This window comes from Euprymna scolopes, chromosome 1, assembly GCF_053919585.1.
Source record: "Euprymna scolopes isolate OS-2025 chromosome 1, ASM5391958v1, whole genome shotgun sequence".
Lineage (NCBI taxonomy): Eukaryota > Metazoa > Mollusca > Cephalopoda > Sepiida > Sepiolidae > Euprymna > Euprymna scolopes.
The window spans coordinates 169,617,113-169,637,205 of NC_136482.1; the positions used below are offsets into that span (position 1 = coordinate 169,617,113).

General features: G+C 31.0%; 1 protein-coding gene across 1 annotated transcript; it reads right to left on the reverse strand.

Moving 5' to 3' along the window:
• Positions 1 to 780: 780 nt before the first annotated feature.
• LOC145277095 (damage-control phosphatase 1-like) lies at positions 781 to 18,095 on the reverse strand. The gene is made up of 2 exons (XM_080128763.1): positions 17,595 to 18,095; positions 781 to 2,445 (listed from the first exon to the last, which is right to left on the reverse strand). The coding sequence occupies exons 1-2, from the start codon at positions 18,065 to 18,067 to the stop codon at positions 1,590 to 1,592; spliced, it is 1,329 nt and encodes a 442-aa protein (XP_079984889.1). The 5' UTR covers positions 18,068 to 18,095; the 3' UTR covers positions 781 to 1,589.
• Between the last annotated feature and the right edge of the window lie 1,998 nt (positions 18,096 to 20,093).

Sequence of the window (20,093 nt, forward strand, 5' to 3'; positions counted from 1 at the left end):
TCTTCAAAAACTGTTTTCAGTAATAATTAATTTTCTACCTACTCGTTTTTCGTAATTTTTGGATATGTTCATTATTGCCATATGACAATTAAGTAAATACCATTGGTTTTACTTGCAAATTTAATATTTTGATTTACAAATTTCGCACTAATTGTAACATAGCATGGACAGCTATATGCACGTATCGAGTTGTGAGCGAAATGACGTCACGGTAAGGAAAAAGAAGGGGGGAAAAAAAAGGAGAGAGAACACATTCGAGAAGATGATCACAGAGATGTGGATGTCGTTTGAGAACATGTTGAAAAAATGATCATGTGAGAGATATCACAGTTGTAACGAGAAGTCACGCGTATCGGAAGAATGAGGAAATAAATGTTTATATAATAGTATAGTATTCACCCCTAAATTATGAATTCACAACAAAGTTGCTATGCATAAAGGGCCTAAATGTGGGTTAAGCTTAATTTAGTGTTAGCAATTTCAGATATCTCCAACTTTTATGAACTTCAAACAATATCCATTATACATCAATTAATAAATATTCATTATACATCAATTAATAAATATTCAAAAAATTTCGGTTTCTTTAGAGTTGAAAGCGGGTTGTTCTCTTTTATTCTTTGTCTATCTTGTGACTGAGGCTACATACGTGTTGGTTCCCTTAAAACATTGCATAACATAAGCACCCAATTAAATGTAAAGAAAATTTTAAAAAAGCATCTTTAGTTGCTTATATTCACTTGTTTGATTAAGAAATGTAAATTTTTTAAATAAAAGATGTTTTTTTTATTTTTTCATTTCTTAGACACAAATAAGAAAAAAAAATAAATATGTTATATAAAAAAAAAAAACAGTATAAGATTTCATCACAAAAGGCTTAAAAAATATGTAAAGTTTGGCAATTCTGAGTTCATACATAATGCATTTACTTGACTTTATCTGGTATTCTAGGTAATTTTAAACACCCAGTCCACGAAGGGTTAAGAAATCTGGTGCTTGCTAAGATAGAATCGACCAATCGATTTTTTTAAATATGTGGTTTTAAGCAAAAACAAAAAAAAAATACTTAATTCTAATGTCGAAAATAGTAATATATCCAAAAATTACGAAAATTCGAGTAAAAAATTATTTATGGTTAAAAATAATTTTTACAGATAATGGCTTTTCCCTTAGATGCAAACACTTTAAAGATTGCAGGTACTATTTATCTCCCTTTTTGCTACTTTAATGGCGGATGCACTGTTTTAGACCATACTGATAGACTTTTTTCTTTTTGTTTACTAAACATACAATCGTAGTTGTTCTACTCATGAATTTTTGTAATTTTTGGATATATTATTATTTTCAACATGGTAATTGAGTAAGTGCTTTTGTTCTTGCTGAAAACCACATATCTAAAAAAAAAAAAAAAAAAAAAAATCGATCTTTCAATTATCTTAACAAGTGCCAAAATTTTTAATTTGCAAATATTTTCCATTTACCTCATATGATGTATCAGCATATAAAAGCAATACAAAAATAACAGGAATGCAGAATTAAAAAAGATGGAGTAGAGATCACCTTCGATTAAAAACATTTTTTTTTTTAAGTCAAGATGGATTTTGAGACAAGCAAATTAAGCCCCAATTTCCGTTGATCAACCATTGTGGATCTTCTTTGGCCACTTTTTCAGCAATACCTTCATTTAGTCCGACAACAGTGTCACACTTAATTGCCCGGAGCGCACATACCGGTGCAGGGTGAAAATCTCGGATACTTTTGGAAAAGGAAGTAGTCATATCCCAATTGATGTCGCCAACTAATTTCCGATAGTTAAGATCTCCTTTGAAGATGAGAAAATCACTTGAAGCAAGTTGGTCGTACAAGTTGTGAGAATTAGTTTTCATTTTATTAAAATCATGAGGCAAAGTCCAAAATCTATGAGTGGTAAACTTCCAACTACCGTCAGCAAGGCGCCGCTCCCAAGTCTTTCCAAAAGTGGCACAAACACTGTTCTCTGAAGCAGCCATTGTGTTAAGAGTCCACTCAAAATCCCTGCGTGTCACATCTGAAACAAACCAAGGGAAGTTCTTGCCATGAAAACGGACACATTTTGCAAAACCAGAGCAAAGGAGAAACTCTGCCAGGCAGAAATCAGTAAGCACCTCATATCCAGCATTGTCTAAAATTATATCCATTTCTAAGGGACCTTCTTTCTTATTCTTAAGCTGATTTAAAACATTGAAAATATCTTCAGTGTTGTCAACGAGAATATTGGATTCTAGTTTTTCCAATGTTTTCACCGGACTTTGCTTCTGGGAGTTTTCGAATCCAGCCGATATAGAAAGATCACATTTGTTTCCCCAGAGGGAAAAGCGGAGAAATTTGGACAAGGCACTTTTCACCAATATATTATCATCGATTGATTTTTGGTTGGAAATGGAATCATCCAAAAAGGTCAATAACCTGAAATGAAAAAATAGATAAATAAAAATAACAATAAATTAATTAAATTCAATTTCTCTGAAAGGTTTAGTGGTTAACGACACAGACTGACAACCTGGGTGTCCCAATTCAAATCCAGTTCATCCCATAAAAAACTTACTTTCACTTAGGATGTTGTCAATCTTCATGTGGTCCTTCCCGTAAGTACCAATCGTCTTTCTAGAAAGAATTCTGACTAGAAAAATATCGGGGAAACCAATGCCAACAACAGAATGTTTGAATTTATACAATATGATGATGAGTTTCTCTTACATCAATATTGTTGTTGGCATCCGTTAGTCAAGAAGACTATGGGGTTGCACTGGTAGAGGTGATTGAACACCGTCTTCTACGGTTGAATAAGCCTATCTTTAATCTACATTGTCAGTTGCGGATGTCACAGGTGAAGGTCAGTGCATCATATTGGTGGTCTGTTGAATTTTGTTGACTGGCCTTCCTTTTGGTTTCCACATGTTCAACAATGAACTTTTCACTAGTGGTCAGGCCTTTGATTACCATTTGTCTCCAGATTTTGCGGACTTTAGCTTTGGGCTCCCTGGAGAGATAACATCAATATTAGCAAGCACTAAAAGGCAGCGTCATTTTATTTTTGTGTAAAAGAAGTTAATTTCAAGATGCATCGTCAGATGTTTGTGGGAAGCTTTTTCAGCTGTTCTGTATATTACACTTCCGTTTGAAATGGTATTTTCATTGTTAAACAAATGCCTACAGTGAATGGGAAGATGTTGATTTAGATATATGTGTGTGCATCTCAATAAAAACGCCCCCATAGTCAGCCCGTCATATCTAAGTTTAAAGCATCTTCATCGTTAAACATGCAGACTGATTTAAGGATATTTGTTCTGATTTAATATGAAAGAAATTAACTTTTATTATATTTAAATTTATGATGATTTTAGAAAAACCAAAAGTCTCTTTTTTTTTTTTTTCTTTTTTTTTTTTTTAACTTTTATCATTTTGTTCTAGCCAGGGATGAGGCATCCTACAGGAGGCCGCTATCTCATACAGTCCAACAAAGAGATCTTTTTAAGATTGTAACTGTCCCTTTAAATGCAAATGTTTGTATATCTCTTGCCCTTGGTACATCGGGTCAGATAGTTTTTGAAGTTCTTTTTTACAAGTCTGGTTGCTACTGTAATTCCAGGAATGATGGAAATATTTTTTTGTATGGAAAGAATTTGTCATTCTTTCATTTGATACTACTTTTCCCTCTGCAACTACATAAATATGTCCCCAAAACTTTCTAATTTCGCCATGACACGTAAGTATATAATAATGTTCCCACCTGAGATGCGTAGGTTTAAAAGATCACCATTATGAGCAAGCATCATAAAAATATGCAAAATGAAATGATAATAACAATAAAAATTATTGTTTACTTTTATAAGTTATTTTACAAAAAAAAAAAAAAAAAAAGAAAGAGTTAAGATTTTCTGTGCACAATGTTAATTCTATCTATATATATAAAAGGCAAATGCGCACACGCATTTTTTGTAGGTCTCGAAAAGGCTTTTTTCGCCGACGGTCCCGGGGAGGGGGGGGGTACTATCGCTTAGAAGTGTTTATATACCCCCTAGATAATAATATCTAGGATTTGGGAACACGGGTCGCCTCTAGATTTATTTACGTCGATTTTTACAAAATTATTGCTATTTCAGCCCGTCATTCAGTTTTTGTATAAAACCGAAACTAATTCAAAGCTAAGGGAGCATTCCCGGCAATCGCACCGGGAAACGTCCAGAAGCAATCAGCTTTGATCAATGTGGGGCCAAACTCCTTATATCAGACAATTGCTATTCAATCTGAACAACAGGGAGCTGGTTTCCCCCTCCCCAACATCTTGGGGAAACAACTAGTCAAAGTTGGGTAAACAAACCCAAAAGCTGCCCCGCAGCAAAAATTAACTCCGCGACTTCTATTTGACCTCATTAATGAAGTCAAATAGAACTAGCGGGCACGTGTCAATTCTGTTTTTAATATTTAAATAAATAAATTCAAACACGTTTCAGTTGCTCTTTGTTGGCAGAGCAGGTAACGTGTCAGGTTTTTTGCACACTTTATCTAAAGGTTGTGAGTTCGAATCGTGGTGGGAGATGTTTTTTTTTTGTTTTGTTTTTTTTTCCGATTTTTAAAGTTTTATATTGAAACAGGGTTATTTAAGCCATTTTTCACGTTCTGTGTTTTTTTTTTAATTTTATTTTTCAGATTTTTTAAATAAGTTTTAACGTTTTTTTCATCACATTCGTGTTTTCTTTTTTGTTTTTGTTTTTCCGATTTTAAGAAATTTAAACATCGTTCATTTGCCTTACATTAATTTTTTGGGGATTTTTTTCGATTTTTTTAAGTTTTAACATTTTTTTTTTTATAATATTTAAACCGGGTGATAATTCTTTCGTTTTTCTTTTTTTTTTTTTTATCACATTCGCGTTTTCTTTTTTGTTTTTGTTTTTACGATTTTAAGAAATTTTAACATCGTTAGTTTGCCTTACGTTAGTTTTTTTTTTTTTTTTTTGATTTTTTTAAAGTTTTAACATTTTTTTTATAATATTTAAACAGGGTGATTACTTTGCTTATTCTTTTGTTTGGATTTAAGCACACACATCTCTAAACACCCGGGCAACGCCGGGTACTCTCACTAGTCTATATCTATAAAAGGCAAATGCGCACGCGCATTTTTTGTATGTCTCGAAAAGGCTTTTTTCCCTGACGCTCCCGGGGTCGTTACTATAGCTTAGAAGTGTTTATATACCCCATATCTAGGATTTGGGAACGCGGGGTCGCATGTGGATTTATTTACATCGACTTTTATAAGATTCGCGCTATTTCACTCTGTCCCCTGTTTGTCCTGCTTTTTAGTATAAATACAGTGAAACTAAATTCAAACAGGTCGTGTTCTCGGCTTTCGTGCCGAAACGTCTAGAAAGCACTTAGCTTTTGATCAATGTGGAATTTCTCCTTATATCAGACGGTTGCTTTCATTTCGAGACAAGACACTCCCCCTAATAAACAGGGAGCTGGTTTTCCCCAAAGTTAGGTAAAAACAAACAAACCAGTTTATTGACCTCATTAAAAACTATCCCGCAGAAAATGTTAACTGCTGAATATCTATTGCTTATGATCACCACATGTGAATTAAGCTTTTTCGTATAAAAAAAAGAAGCCAACAGACTCGCGGTAAATACTGTCCCACACTCAAAGTTCACGTCAATGACTCGTCAAAAACCGGCACCTGTTTTTTTTTTTGTTTTTTCACACTTTACTATTTTCCAACTGTGCGTCAAGGCTTCGTTTTTTTTTTAAAAACAACCAATGATTTTTCTTTCCATTTACCCAAAAACACACACACCTACAATCACCCGGGAAACGCCGGGTACCCCCCGCTAGTCTATTATATAAATCTCACGTGTTTAAATGCATGTTTGTATGTGTGTATGTATGTATGTATGTCTGCCTAAAACTTTTGACAGAGGAGACGGATTTTCACGAGATCAGTATTGTTTTGAAGCTCGACCCTTCGGACGCCAAATATCGAAAAATTTGCTAAAAACATTAATTCTTTCACCCTCAACTGGGCACTTTTCTACAAGGAGGGTCAGTTTTTTTGTGTCGACATTTTTGCAAGTCATCATATCGGTTGGAATGACTTTACTAATTTCAACGTTTCAAACTTCCGATTTCATCATGGGGTAGGGGTAGGACGTCAGGTTTTGTTTCACTTTCTTTTCCACCTTCACGTCATGAGTTCGAGCCAGCCTGCATACTACCACTTTTTTTTTTTGCTTAACACACACCTCCAAACACCCGGGCAACGCCGGACACCCAGGCTAGTTTATTATATATTGCACACATACACACACACAGGATCTGCTGCTATGTTTTTTAAGCAATATTAACAGTTTAAAATAATGTTTTTAATTTTGCTTACCTAAGCAATGAGGGAGTTACCTGCCCTTTATTTTTTGCATATAAATGTGTTGCCTCTTTTATTAACAGGGCATATTTATCTATTTTTTATTTTATTATTTGTTTATTTTTTAATATTTAAATATCTAAATATTTGGTACTTGTACAGTTTAATCAAGACATTAAAAAAATTAAAATATCGAAAAAAGTTTAAATTGTATGTATCCGTTATGGAACGAAGTTCTCTGAAAAAAAATTCACTTAATTTCATCAAGTAGTTTTTTTTTTACAGCGAAAAAACAATTTGTTATGATACCAAGCAAAAGGTTCGATTTTTAGGAAGAAAAGCTAGTATTAAAGATGGGGAGGAAGTGTCGGCACTTTAACTGAAGTTATCTCCCTGTGGCGTTTTTTAAAAATCCAAACAAAAATTTTTTTAAATTCCAAGATGTCTGCCTTCAACGTGCTGTCATAAAAACGTGTTCTTCCGCTGTAAAAAAAAAAAAAAAATAAAAACTACTCGATCAAATCAAGTGAAAGTTTTTTTCAAAGATCTTCAAACCAAAACGGATACATACAATATAACCTATTTTTTTTTTCTCAATATTTTCATTTTTTAATGTCTTGATTAAACTGGACAAATACCAAATATTTAAATATTTTTAAGTGCATAAAGTTATCCAGGATCACACATGTTTCTAACTATCAGCTGTCGTCAGCATAGCTAAACTTTTTTTGGCAAGGCTCAAACCCATGATCACACAATCCACAGTCTGGCGTTTTACCACTGAGCTATGAAACTTTCACATTTTATGCATGATTTTATCACTTTAAATCAAAGATCTGGGGTGGTGGTTGTTATTTTTTTTAGCAATATTAGCAGTTTGAAACACTGTCTTTTTTTTGTATTTTAATTTTGCTTATGTAAGCGATAAGAGAATTACCCCTGCCCTTTAATTTTGCATATAAACGTGTCGCCCCTTTTATTAATGGGGCATTTTTTTTTTTAAATATCTAAATATTTTTATGTGCATAAAGTTATCCATGAACACAGGTTTTTAGCTATCAGCTGTCATCAGCATGGCTAAACTTTTGTATACAAAAAAAAAACAATGGCATATTATCAATTCGAATTTTATTACCACCGATTAGTGTTAATGAAGAGCGTGTGTTCTTTTTTATTCTTAAAAACAATAAAAAGAGAAGCGTTTTCTCTATCCCATAAGAAAAAAAAAGCAAAATAAGTTTCCAGATTTTGTGTCCGAGTTTAGTCACAGTAAAACTTTGATGTTGTAGACTTAACAAAATCAAAAATTACACAAAAAATACAGCTCAATCTCATAACTGCCGTCAATAATAGGTTGAGCATTTCCAACTGATCTGTATATTTTTATTACCTATATTTTTGTTCACTTTTCGGTTTTTGAATTGTTCTAACATATCAAGTTTTTGGTTGGTTGGTTGGTTGGTTGGTTGGTTCTTTTTGTTTTACGACATATCAACCCTTTTCAGGTTATTTAATGCCGAATCCAGTGATTTTGAAGAAAAATTTTTTAATAGAATACATTTTTTTTTTCCAAGTCAGTTTCTATTTAACCCATAGTTGGGACCCTAACAGGTACTACCACTCTGAGTCAGAGTGGACCTGGGAGCAATGGCAATTAAGGGGTGGCTCCACACTCCCCAAAGCCCGCAAGCTGGGGCTTCACCATCGGATATAGTTTAAAGTCATATCCAAGCGCTCGAGTTTTTGAGAATTTTGAGTTATTTTTCACCCCTCAGCCATCAAGCAGTATCAGAGTGGACTGGGGAGGTCTACCTTTCTTGCCCATGTAGGGTTTGTTGGTTATTTCGCCTCATCAGTGTCTTGCCCCCTTCTCTGTTGAAAATTATTAACTGTTAACAATAATAAGTTTGCTGTTAACAGCATCCTTCATTTTAGAAGAAAAAAAAAAGTTTTAGAGATCTCAACAAAACTCATTCTGTGCATTCAGAAATTGCTTTTAAGTTAATGCAGACCTCAAACATTAATGTAAAAGTTTTGTTAAATTTTGAAATCTCCATTAATTCTAGTATATTTTGTTCACATTTTCATAAAATGAAATGTGTTGGAGGGCATGTTGTTAAAAGAAAATATTTACTATCATATTTTTAAGGTATCAAAAATACGAATACGATTTTCGTCTCGATTATTACTGGTGTATTTGAAATTATTGTTAAATGATACATAAGTTATGATATAAATGTATATTAATGTCATATCAAATACTACAAAAGTTATGATGGTATTAAATTATATTGACACTATATTAAATAGAACAAAAGTTATAATAGCATTAACTTATATTATGATTATATTAAAAAGTATTAAAGTTACGATAAATTTATGATGGTATTAACATATATTAATGCTATATTAAAAAGTAATAAAGTTATGATGTTATTAACTTATATTAACGTTATAACAAATATTACAAAAGTTCTGATATTAACTTATATTAATGTGATATTAAATAGTACTAAAGTTATGATATTAACTTGTATTAATGTCATTAAATAGTACACAACTTATGATATTAACTTATATTAATGTGATATTAAATAGTACTAAAGTTAGGATATTAACTTATATTAATTTCATTAAAAAAATGACCAAAGTTTCATTTCATTTGAACAAAACACTAAGAAACGGAGCCTAATTAGAGTTGGGGCCAGTTTTTTTTTTTGGTCACCCTGTATTAATGTTATATTAAATAGGACTAAAGTTATGACAATATTAATGTTATATTAAATAGTACTAAAGGTGGGATATTAACTTGTATTAATGCCATTAAATAATACAAAATTTAGATATTTACTTATAAATGTTATATTAAATAAAACTAAATTTATGATGAAATGAACTTATATTAAAATAGTGCAAAAGTTATATTAACTTATATTAATGTCATAAATACAAAGGTTATATTAACTTATGATAGGTTTTTAAATAGTACACAGTTATGATATTTACTTATATTAATGTTATTAAATAGTACAAAATTTATAATATAAACACTTTATTAATATTATATTAAATAGTACTAAAGTTATGATATAAACTTATATCAATGTTAAATTAAATAGTACTAATGTTATGATAATGACTTGTATTAATGTCATTGAATAGTACAAAAGTTATATTAACTTATATTAACGTTATATTAAATAGCCCGAAAGTTATGATATTAACTTGTATTAATATTATATTAAATAGTACTAAAATTAATATATTAACTTATATTAATGTTATATTAAATAGTACTAAAATTAATATATTAACTTATATTAATGTTATATTAAATAGTACTAAAATTAATATATTAACTTATATTAATGTTATATTAAATAGTACTAAAGTTATATTAACTTGTGTTAATGTCATTAAATAGTACTAATGTTATGACATTAACTCATATTAATGTTATATTAAATAGTATTAAAGTTACGATATTAACTCATATTAATGTTATATTAAATAGTACTAAAGTTACGATATTAACTCATATTAATGTTATATTAAATAGTACTAAAGTTACGATATTAACTCATATTAATGTTATATTAAATAGTACTAAAGTTATGATATTAACCCATATTAATGTTATATTATATAGGACAATTAGAGTTAATTAACTTGTTATGTCATTAAATAGTACTATAAATTTATGATATTAACTTATATTAATGTTTTATTAAATAGTACTAAAGTTATTATGCTATTAATTCATCTTCATATTATATTAAATAGTCCTAAAATTATGATAATATTAATTTATATTAATGTTATATCAAATAGTACTAAAGTTATGATTATATTAACTTATAATTATGTTATATTAAATTATACAATAGTTATTAACTTATATTACATAACATGGTTCTGTGGTGTACTTTGGAGGTTCCTATGGACCTGTGTAATTATTTTTCAAAGTAATATCTAAATGACTGATTACCGATCGGTCATCAATGATTGAAAATTAGTTATAGTTAAATAGGCTTCTACTGCTTTCATAGCTCCCAAACTTTTTTTTTTAAACAAAAGATTTTAGATGTCAGTAAAACGCAAAAAATTAAAAAAAAAAAAAAAACAGTAAAAAGTTATAGCAAGTTTCGTCTATGTGAAACGTGAAACACGGACAAAACAAAATGACTTGGATCCTCACAACCATAGGAAAAAAAAAAAGAGATACTTATACACTTATTGTACGGTGCTGAAATAACGTTATTATTTAGAAAGACATTCTTAACAGGTGCAGGGCAGGGTGTTTTGTAACTATTTTGTACTTTCACCTAAAAATTTAATTTAAAAAATAAAAAAAGACATCATAAAACTTAAACTTAACTTGAAAATACTATTAAAAAAGTATGGTACAATAAATGTATGAGTACCAATAAATAAGGAAGAAAGGAATGCAACAGATACAAATAAATAAGGGAGGGCGGTGATAAATCCAAGTTTCACCATTATTTTTTTATTTTTTATTTTTTTCAAGGTGATATTTTCTGTTAAGGAACAGCTAGCAAGATGCAATAATCGATAGATAATTAAAGTCATAAAGACAGTAAAATTGTAGTTTTCTACTCAAAATGTCTGCCGACTCTTGCTTAATTTACTCGTCTGCTATTTTAAACCGGTGACCCCCAAAAGTTTGGACTCTACTTGACAAAAAGAAAGATTTTCTAATAGTAAGTTGTTTTTGTTTAACTTACTTTCTTTTTAATCTTTCCTTTTTTCCCCCCCCCCCAATTTTGTGAAAATAAAATCAGTGTTCTTTTTTGTTTGTTTTTCATATAAATGGATCTGAAACATAACCATCAATTTGCAATTCAACAAATCACTTTCTCTTTTCAAAATTGTTAAATAATAAAATCTTGTTATAAAAATTTTTTTTACAGATGAAAAGAATTACAAACTTTGGTGCTTGTGAATTTTTTTTTATTTCTTTTTATAGTATCTTCAAGTGAACTTCAATTTTTACAATATTTTTGTTCATTAAAAGTACAGAATAGTTACAAAACACACACCCCTCTTCATGTTGTGAATGGGTTTCTAAATAATAACATTATTTGACTGCAGTAACATAGATGCACAAGTACCAAAACTTTTGCTTTTTTCAATTTAATGAACATTTTTGCAGTGTTTTTTTGTTTTAAATAATTATATATATATATATATATATATATATATATATATATATATATATATAGTGGCCTGGACAAGTCCAATAAAAGAGTAATAAAAATTGAACATGCCAATGAATAATAAACACTTACAAGCCTCCACCCCTTGGAAACACACTCAAATGAAATATGAAAATTGCCATTTTTACATCTCCAATACATTTGAAAATAATTTCTGACGAGGACGCTTCACAGAACGTCTGAAACGCGCGTAAAAACGATTTTAATGACTTAAAAACATTATTACAATGATCCAAACATAATTCTCAATGAAAACCAAGACACGGAATAATAAAATAATGTTAACAAATACACATTGTTGGTGACTACTCCCTTATTTAAATATATATATATATATATATATATATATATATATAGTGACTAGCTAAATCAAATCACTCGTCACATAATCAGAGAAATGTATTTAACTGAAATTTATTCATTTCAGGAACAATTTGGTTTTGGTCACCGTTCGCCCACGTAATTCTATCAGCGCCTAGAATCATGGTTGTGGCGCAACCTTTTTACACACAAATCCATGGGACTATATTTTTGTCTGTTTGCGCATATAGATAGTGAACAGGTCGGAACATTCTAGAAAATCGATATAAAAGACCTGACACACCAAAAGCAAATCAGTTCCAGACAACATTTCTGCCAGTTATTTCACCACTGCCCGTGATTATCACACGTGTCTGACTCTGTCTAAAAGATGTAAAACTGCATCGCAAAGAATACCACGCTTAAGCTGCAACGGATAAATTACTCAATCCCTTACCTACGAAGTTTACGCAAAGAATAAAGAATGAATATTTTTCCTTGCAAAACTCTTACTTTCCTAGTATACGTTCATTCGCAGTATTTCTTCATAAAATATATGGACAATTACGATTCCCTCAGTAACAAAAAATGTCCAGCCGATACCCTTTCAATTAAACAAATATTTTTTTTTTTATTGGATTATAATTTTGGACTTTTGTCTTATAAAAATGCACATTTCCCCACTTTATCCATGGATTTTAATCTTACTAATTTTATGCTTATGGAAGATCACAAACATACAGGATCGAATACAAATTACACATCTCGCACGTATAAAAATAAACTTCTGGTTAAATAAAATTTATCATTTGGAGTTTCAGAATTTGTTCCAGAGTCGTTGCTATTATTGATGTTTTTTTTTTTTGTTTTTGTTTGTTTTTTTTTGTACGGGAAATGCTCTCGTCACTGTCACAAATTAAGACGTCAGTCATTACCCCTTTTTCCCACAAACTGGTGACCTTGACTTGTAAATTAGCGACACATGTAAACACGGCCTCCCTATATATATATGATGAGAATAATGGAAATAGTATTCCAACTAGCTAGAGAGATGAACACATAACTTTGTTTGTTCCTTTTTTTTTTCATCTCTCTCTCTCTCTATAATATATATATATATATATATATATATATATATATATATATATATATGACTACTTCATTTAATCACATAAATTAATATACGAAAGTATAATCTTATGCGTAAACATTAAGTATTTACTTCAACAGTGCTCAATACATAGGTAGAGCTAGGTAGTAAGTTATAAAATGTATATGGCGATTAAGCTACACAGAATATTCCGCATTTCATCCACGCTAGGATTCGCCAGGCTTATGTGAGAGAGTTGCAATATTTTTCTTGGTGATGGTCACAAAGTATGTGTTCAGTTTAGTAGAACGTTATAAAGCCTGACGAATCCTAGCGTGGATGAAACACGGAATATTCTGTGTAGCTTAATCGCCATATATATTTTATAACTTAATATATATGACTTTTCAAACTCCAAAGCTTTCTGGTGTAAAAATAAAAATAGCAAAACTAGTGTTTCTAAAGGTATTTTTAAAATACTTAGGAAATAAAATATTACTCCAAATAATAGGTATCCCAATGGGATTGGATCCTGCACCATTTTGGACAAATCTGTATTTACATAGACTCGAGTATATATTTATGTCATCACAAATAAAAAATGATATATCGAAAACATAATTTTCATGGGTGTAGGAGATTTATAGATGACCTTATATGTATAAATGATAACGATTAATTCGAAAAAAAAAATAAACATCTTATATATTCGAAGGAGTTAGAATTGAATTGTGAACACAGAGGACAACAGACTACATTTCTGGATTTAGATATAAAAATTGAGGATGAGATTTTTCTTTATAAAATATTTGATAAAAGAAACGCTTTCCCCTTTAAAATAGTATGTATGCCGCATAAAGATAGTACCTGCCCTGTTTTTATGTTTTATGGAACCATTCTGTCAGAGTTTTTGAGAATAGCCTGCGTTACTTTAAAATTAATAGATTTTATACCACCAGTTTCTAGCTTAGTAATAAGAATGATAAAACAAGGTGGGGATAAAACTAAAATATTTAAACAGTTAAATAAAGCATTTGTTCGTTATCCTGATGCTTTTGAATCGTTTAAAATTAACCAAAATATATTAATAAAGGAAATCCAAAACTTTATTAGTACTGTATAAAATGTATTTAAGAAAAAAAAAAAAAAATTATATATATGTATAAATATTTTTAACCTTTATATATATTTAATTTTCAATAAATAAGAATGTAAATATACAAAATACTAATCATAGTGGAGGTGATAAGTAGCTAAATGGATTAATCCTAATCTTATAAATACAAAACTGGTAAATTAAAAAATATATCCATTTTGAATTTGGAAACAGTTGAATCTCACAGGTAAGAAATTCATTTTTATAACATTAATGGGGTAGATAAAGTAATTAAGAATAGGAAACTAGATCTAATATTTGTAACATGTTTTTTTTTCCTAAGATTTAGGGAGGTGGTGTTTGATCAACACTGCTGGGGAGCCATGATGTAATATACTGTTTTGTTTTTAAATCCCCGAAACAGTGGTTCATGGTAAACAACTGATGATCCCTTAAAAAATAAATTATTACTGGTACTATTGTAAATTCGAGAGAGCAAGTTGATGCAGTAATTGCATGTGATTGGATGACTTAAATATTTTCTAACGAATGATAAAAAAATAATTTTTTTTTTTTTGTACAGTTTTAGAAGTTAAAAACTTCCAAGACTATATATATACACACACACACAAATAATAAAATCTATGTTTGGTGCTTATGCAGAGAAGGTGAAAGTACAAAAGAGTTACAAAGCACACTTGCTTCCCTATGTTAAGAATGGGTTTCTGAATAATATTGTTATTATTTCAGCATAGTATTTTCTCTGCATATTGATCCTATGCTTTTATGAACAGTATTTTTTTTTCCAGATTAAATATATATATATAACCTGATAGTAATGATGTATCCCATATGATAGAGTAAACCAGAGCATTTGGCAGTCTTTTTCACCGTTTTGTCTTAATAAAATTAAGTTTTCAAAGTTTTTTGGGGGGCTATTGTCGGCAAAATATATTTGTGATATCATGTTTAAAGAAATAACAATTGATTCGTGTTCATCAGAGAAAAAAACATATTTTGTTGAATATTTTGAAAACTCCAGTTGGCTTTCCACAAATTTAAGTCACCTAGAACAATAGGTACTATCTCTTAGGGCATTAAACACCGGGATATTGCGTGCATCACAGCCATTCCTCATTTTGGAGGTCTTTAAATGAAATGTTGATAATGGTGCATTGGTGTAATGGTGCACTGTGTGTGATACAAGGAATCACAAATGTCACACTTAACCTAATTAATGCCATCCCCCCTACTAGATCTGCAACATTTTTCTCGGTGATGGTCACAAAGTAGGTGTTCAATTTAGTAGAACGTTATAATTGAAAACTGATCTCCGACAATAAAAGTCATAATTTTTATTTTCATTATTTTTTTTTTTTTTAATCTGAAAGTTAAGTTTGTAATCGATGAAAATAAATTGCAAAAAAAAAAAAAAAAAAAAAAAAAAAAAAAAAAAAAACGGATGAATTTTGGAATTTAGAGGTGAGATCAATTTCCTAAATGTCCGCCAAAAAATTATTCGGTTTCTCATTTGTGTTTACATAAACTCCATGTTCTTTCTATGCGATGTGGAGGGGGGGGGGGGCATCGGGGTCTACAAAATTGTTTTTTCTGGTTCGTGCATCGCGTTGCGGTAAAGCATTATACCATGGCCATCGTTAAGTGATGATAATACGCTCGCCAGACAATCGGTCAATATGCGAGTGTACCCGGCAACAAAGGGGGGGGGGGACTTCTGAATAAGAACGAAAATAAAATGTCGCAAAACTGAATTTCCATAAAAAAACGTATTTTTTTTTTTTTTTTTACGAGAGTACCCAGCGTAATATAAACACCCCCAATCTCTTCATGTTAAGAACGGCTTTCGGAATAAACATCCTCAACCTCAAAAGCCGCTCTTAACAAGGGGAGGTTGGGGGTATTTATAATACACTGGAGACTGTCGTAAAAAAATACCAAAAGAATAATGGGTACTAGTGCACCGTGCTGAAATAACATTATTATTTAGGAAGCCATTCTTACCATGAGGAGAGGGTGTTTTTGTACCTATTCTGTACTTTAACCTTACAATTTAATAAAAACAGATATCATAAAACTTTAATTAAACTTGAAAATACTATTTTAAAAAAAAACAAAAAAAAAACGGGGATCAATAAGTGCACTAGGACCAAACAGTTATCAATTTAATTGCCATGTTGCAATTAGTAACATATCTCTACATTATTACATAAAACATGTACTTTCGCGATTTCATTTACACACCATTATTTTGGTGGGAATGTAACAAAACAGGCTGCAGTTTATTCTTTAAACAAAACTTACAATTTATTTCGAAAACTATTTTCATTATTAATTAATTTTCCATTTTGTCATGTTTTGGATATTTTACTTGTTAGGTGAAAGTACAGAACAGTTAAAAAAAAAAAAAAGCGCCCACGCTGGTTTTATTTTTACAATAAAATTGAAAAAAAAAAAAAAAAAAACAACAACAACAAGAGTTCCTAATAGTTATTTTTGTGTATATTAGAATACACATTGTGGGGGTTACCTATTTTAAAATGGACGTTACGTTCAATTGACGTCAAAGTTGATAGCCATTATATTATGGGTTAAAAACTACAAATATTTACCATGCGGTCTCTATTCTCAAAACCCAATTTGTACTTCTGCTTCTGCAGTTAATTAAAAAATACATACAGAAATTTTTTTATGATGTTCGTAACTGTCACGGAACGAAAATGTCATATTCCAAAAATCACCTATGATCAAGTAATTCTCGTTTTATAAAGAAAAACGATTTTAAATGATTAAATCAGTAGCATTACAAGGCTGATCTGATAACTTTGAATTATTGTGTACTTATCTGCCTTTATTTATTTTTCAAGATGGCGACATGATACAGTCTCTTTTTGCTTACTCATAACATTTGATTTTCGGTAAATTTTTACGACGTGCACTGCCCCACTGCCCCAGCGTCCCAGCGACGACCCAGCGTATTATAAACACACCAACCTCCCCATGGTAAGAACGACTTCTAGAATACCCCCCCCCCCCAAAAAAAACCCTCCCCATTTTAAGAACGGCTTTCGAGGTGGGTGGGTGTTTGGGATTCCGAAAGCCATTCTTAACATGTGGAGGTTAGGGTGTTTATAATACGCTGGGGCACGTCGTAAAAATTTACCTGATTTTCTTGGTTAAAAATAAAACTACTCGATTAATTTACGTTGTTTTTGGAATAGGTACTCATGCACTTATTGATCCGTGCTGAAATAATAACGTTATTATTTAAAAAGCCATTCTTAACATGGGATGGGAGGGTGTTTTGTACCTATTCTGTACTTTAACCCTACAATTGAATAAAAAAAACATATCATAAAACTTTAATTAAACATGGAAATACGATTTTAAAAATAACGCGGATCAGTAAGTGCATTAGCACCTGAATTCTAAATAAGAACTATTAAGGTTTTCACTTACACTTTCACTGCCTCGTGCGACGAGAAAAACGTGCCTTCTTTCGATTCTTGGAATACGTCGATCTGGTTTAAGGTTCGGCTCAAGTTGACGGCTTCTTGAATCCTTCTGTACATATAACATTCGACATAAAGCCAAGGGTTGTTGAACCAAGACGGTTGCACGCCGTTCGATCGTTCTTTCTCTTCGATCAAATAGTCATTCCAATCGCCAACATCGGAATCAGAATCGGTTATCGGGAGGATCGGCTTGTTGGTTTGTACTTCATTACGAAGTTTCGATATTTTACCGATCAAAGTTTTTAGTTCTTCACTACCTTCGACTCCATACTGTGCGTGGATTTTTTCCTTGTTTCTATAAAGACTGTCGACTATTTTGCTTAATATCACGGGTAACCTGTCCTTGACGGTGACATATGCATAAGATGATTTGTATTTCGCTGAAAGCAACGCACCTATTGGTGTTGTCTCCGCCATCTTGAATGATGCCGATTACAATTTGTTAGTCCAAGGGGGATAACTCTGTCGGCTTTACTTTTATGTTTACCTTTGTTTTTTGGAAAGTGAAATTATTTTATACTAGCGGGAGCAATGTCCCTACGTTGCCCAGGGAAATATAAAAGAATGATAATAAATATTAAATAAATATCAGATTATCACTCGTAAAAAAAAAAATAAAAAAAATTAGAAATGAGCACACTATAAGTTAAAGCAATTAAACAAGGTCTACTCCACAAAATCTCCAGCTATGGTATAGTTGGAAATTTCTTTTCAATTATTAAATCATTTCTCTCTGATAAGTTCACAAGAGTATTGGTTGATGGGCAGAAATTAGAAGCTCACAGTATTAATGCTGGAGTCCCTCAGGGGTCCATCCTGGACCCAACTTTCTTCCTGATCTACATTAATGATTTTCCAAATCACATTCTAAGTTCATTTGTAGACATTTATGCTGACGATACTACCATCTATGACAACACTTTGAAGGTTGTAAACGACGAAGTTCTCTAATTCTCTCTCCTCTGATCTTGATCAAGTGGTGTAATAGGGAAAGAGGTGGCTGGTTAATTTTAATGCATCTAAAACCGAGCTTCTATCTTTACATCATCATCATTCCCTATCTAGCATTAATTAAAATGAATGAATAAAATAAATTAAGCACCAGGTGCGCTTGAAAGCTAAATTACAACGCAATATTATGAAAATAAACAAATATTTTACTTGTTCGAAATTTATAATTTAAATATATTTCGGAGTCAAACTGCATCCTCAGTATTTTGTTTCTTTCTTTTTCTTCTTCCTCTTTCTTGCCATCTTGCAAAGTTGGACAAAGAAAAGTCAGTAGCAAAGATCTGTGCATTGTCTCTCAGCGGTTGTTTTCTTTTCTTATTTTATATAGTAGTGATATATATTAGTGTTCCTTTATATAAAAAAGAGGCAATTTTTAAAGTGCTCTAAGAAAATTTTTTTATAAAAAGTTAGCCTTATTGCTTGTGTTTTTTTTTGGGGGGGGGGTAATAATAATTCAGGTCAAGTCCAAAAATCCAGTGTTCAAAGTTAAGATGACGGAAGTGGACTCAGTTTACCTAAAAATGGAACGGAATGGAAGTCACTAAACATGAAACGAAATACGAAACCATATAGAAATAATTTATTTAAAAAAGTTATTTTAGTTTTAACACTTCTTGTGCTATCATGAAACAATAAAAAAAAATAAACTTTCATTTTTTACATTTCTATAAATAGTTTTTGTTTTATTTGTTTTGTTATCATAAAAAAAAAAACAATGAGAAATTTTATTATTTGTATTTCTAAATAATATATTTATCTCTTTCACAAGTTTCATCACAGAATAATAACTTTATTATTTAGGAATCCATTCATAACCTGAGGAGGTGAGAGTGTTTTGTAACTATTCCATACTTTTAATAAACGAAAATATTGTAAAAACTGAATTTAACTGAATCTTCTTAGATCGACTTTTCGTTGAGGAGGTGAGTCATGTAGTGATCACTGCATATGGCCGGAACAAATCTTCAGAAGGAGAATTTCACAGCAATCATTGTTTTCAGCACACATCATGTATCATAGCGCGCAAAGACACAACGTCATGATTTGGCCACCCTCACACATATTAATTAAGGAACTATGTTGCATTCCACGCGTAGTGATACAGCAAACAGGCTGGAACATTCCAGAACGTTTCTATATAAACATTTGCCATGAAAAAGCAAATACGTTTCTCTTCAGACTTCTCCAGTGCGACACGTACCAATGAAACTCTGTGGGAAGAGAGACATTAAAATCTTCCATTTGGACTTTACAAGCGCTACAGACAAAATCAAACCAGTTTTTCTCTTCAACACCCATCATAGAAAATCACAACATCGAGTGGGAATTTAAATCTTCTTTTTAACAATACTTTTTTTAACTACTGTTTTCTTATGCAATGAACACACACACACACATGGTTTAATGACTGTTTTTCTCTAAAAAAAAAATA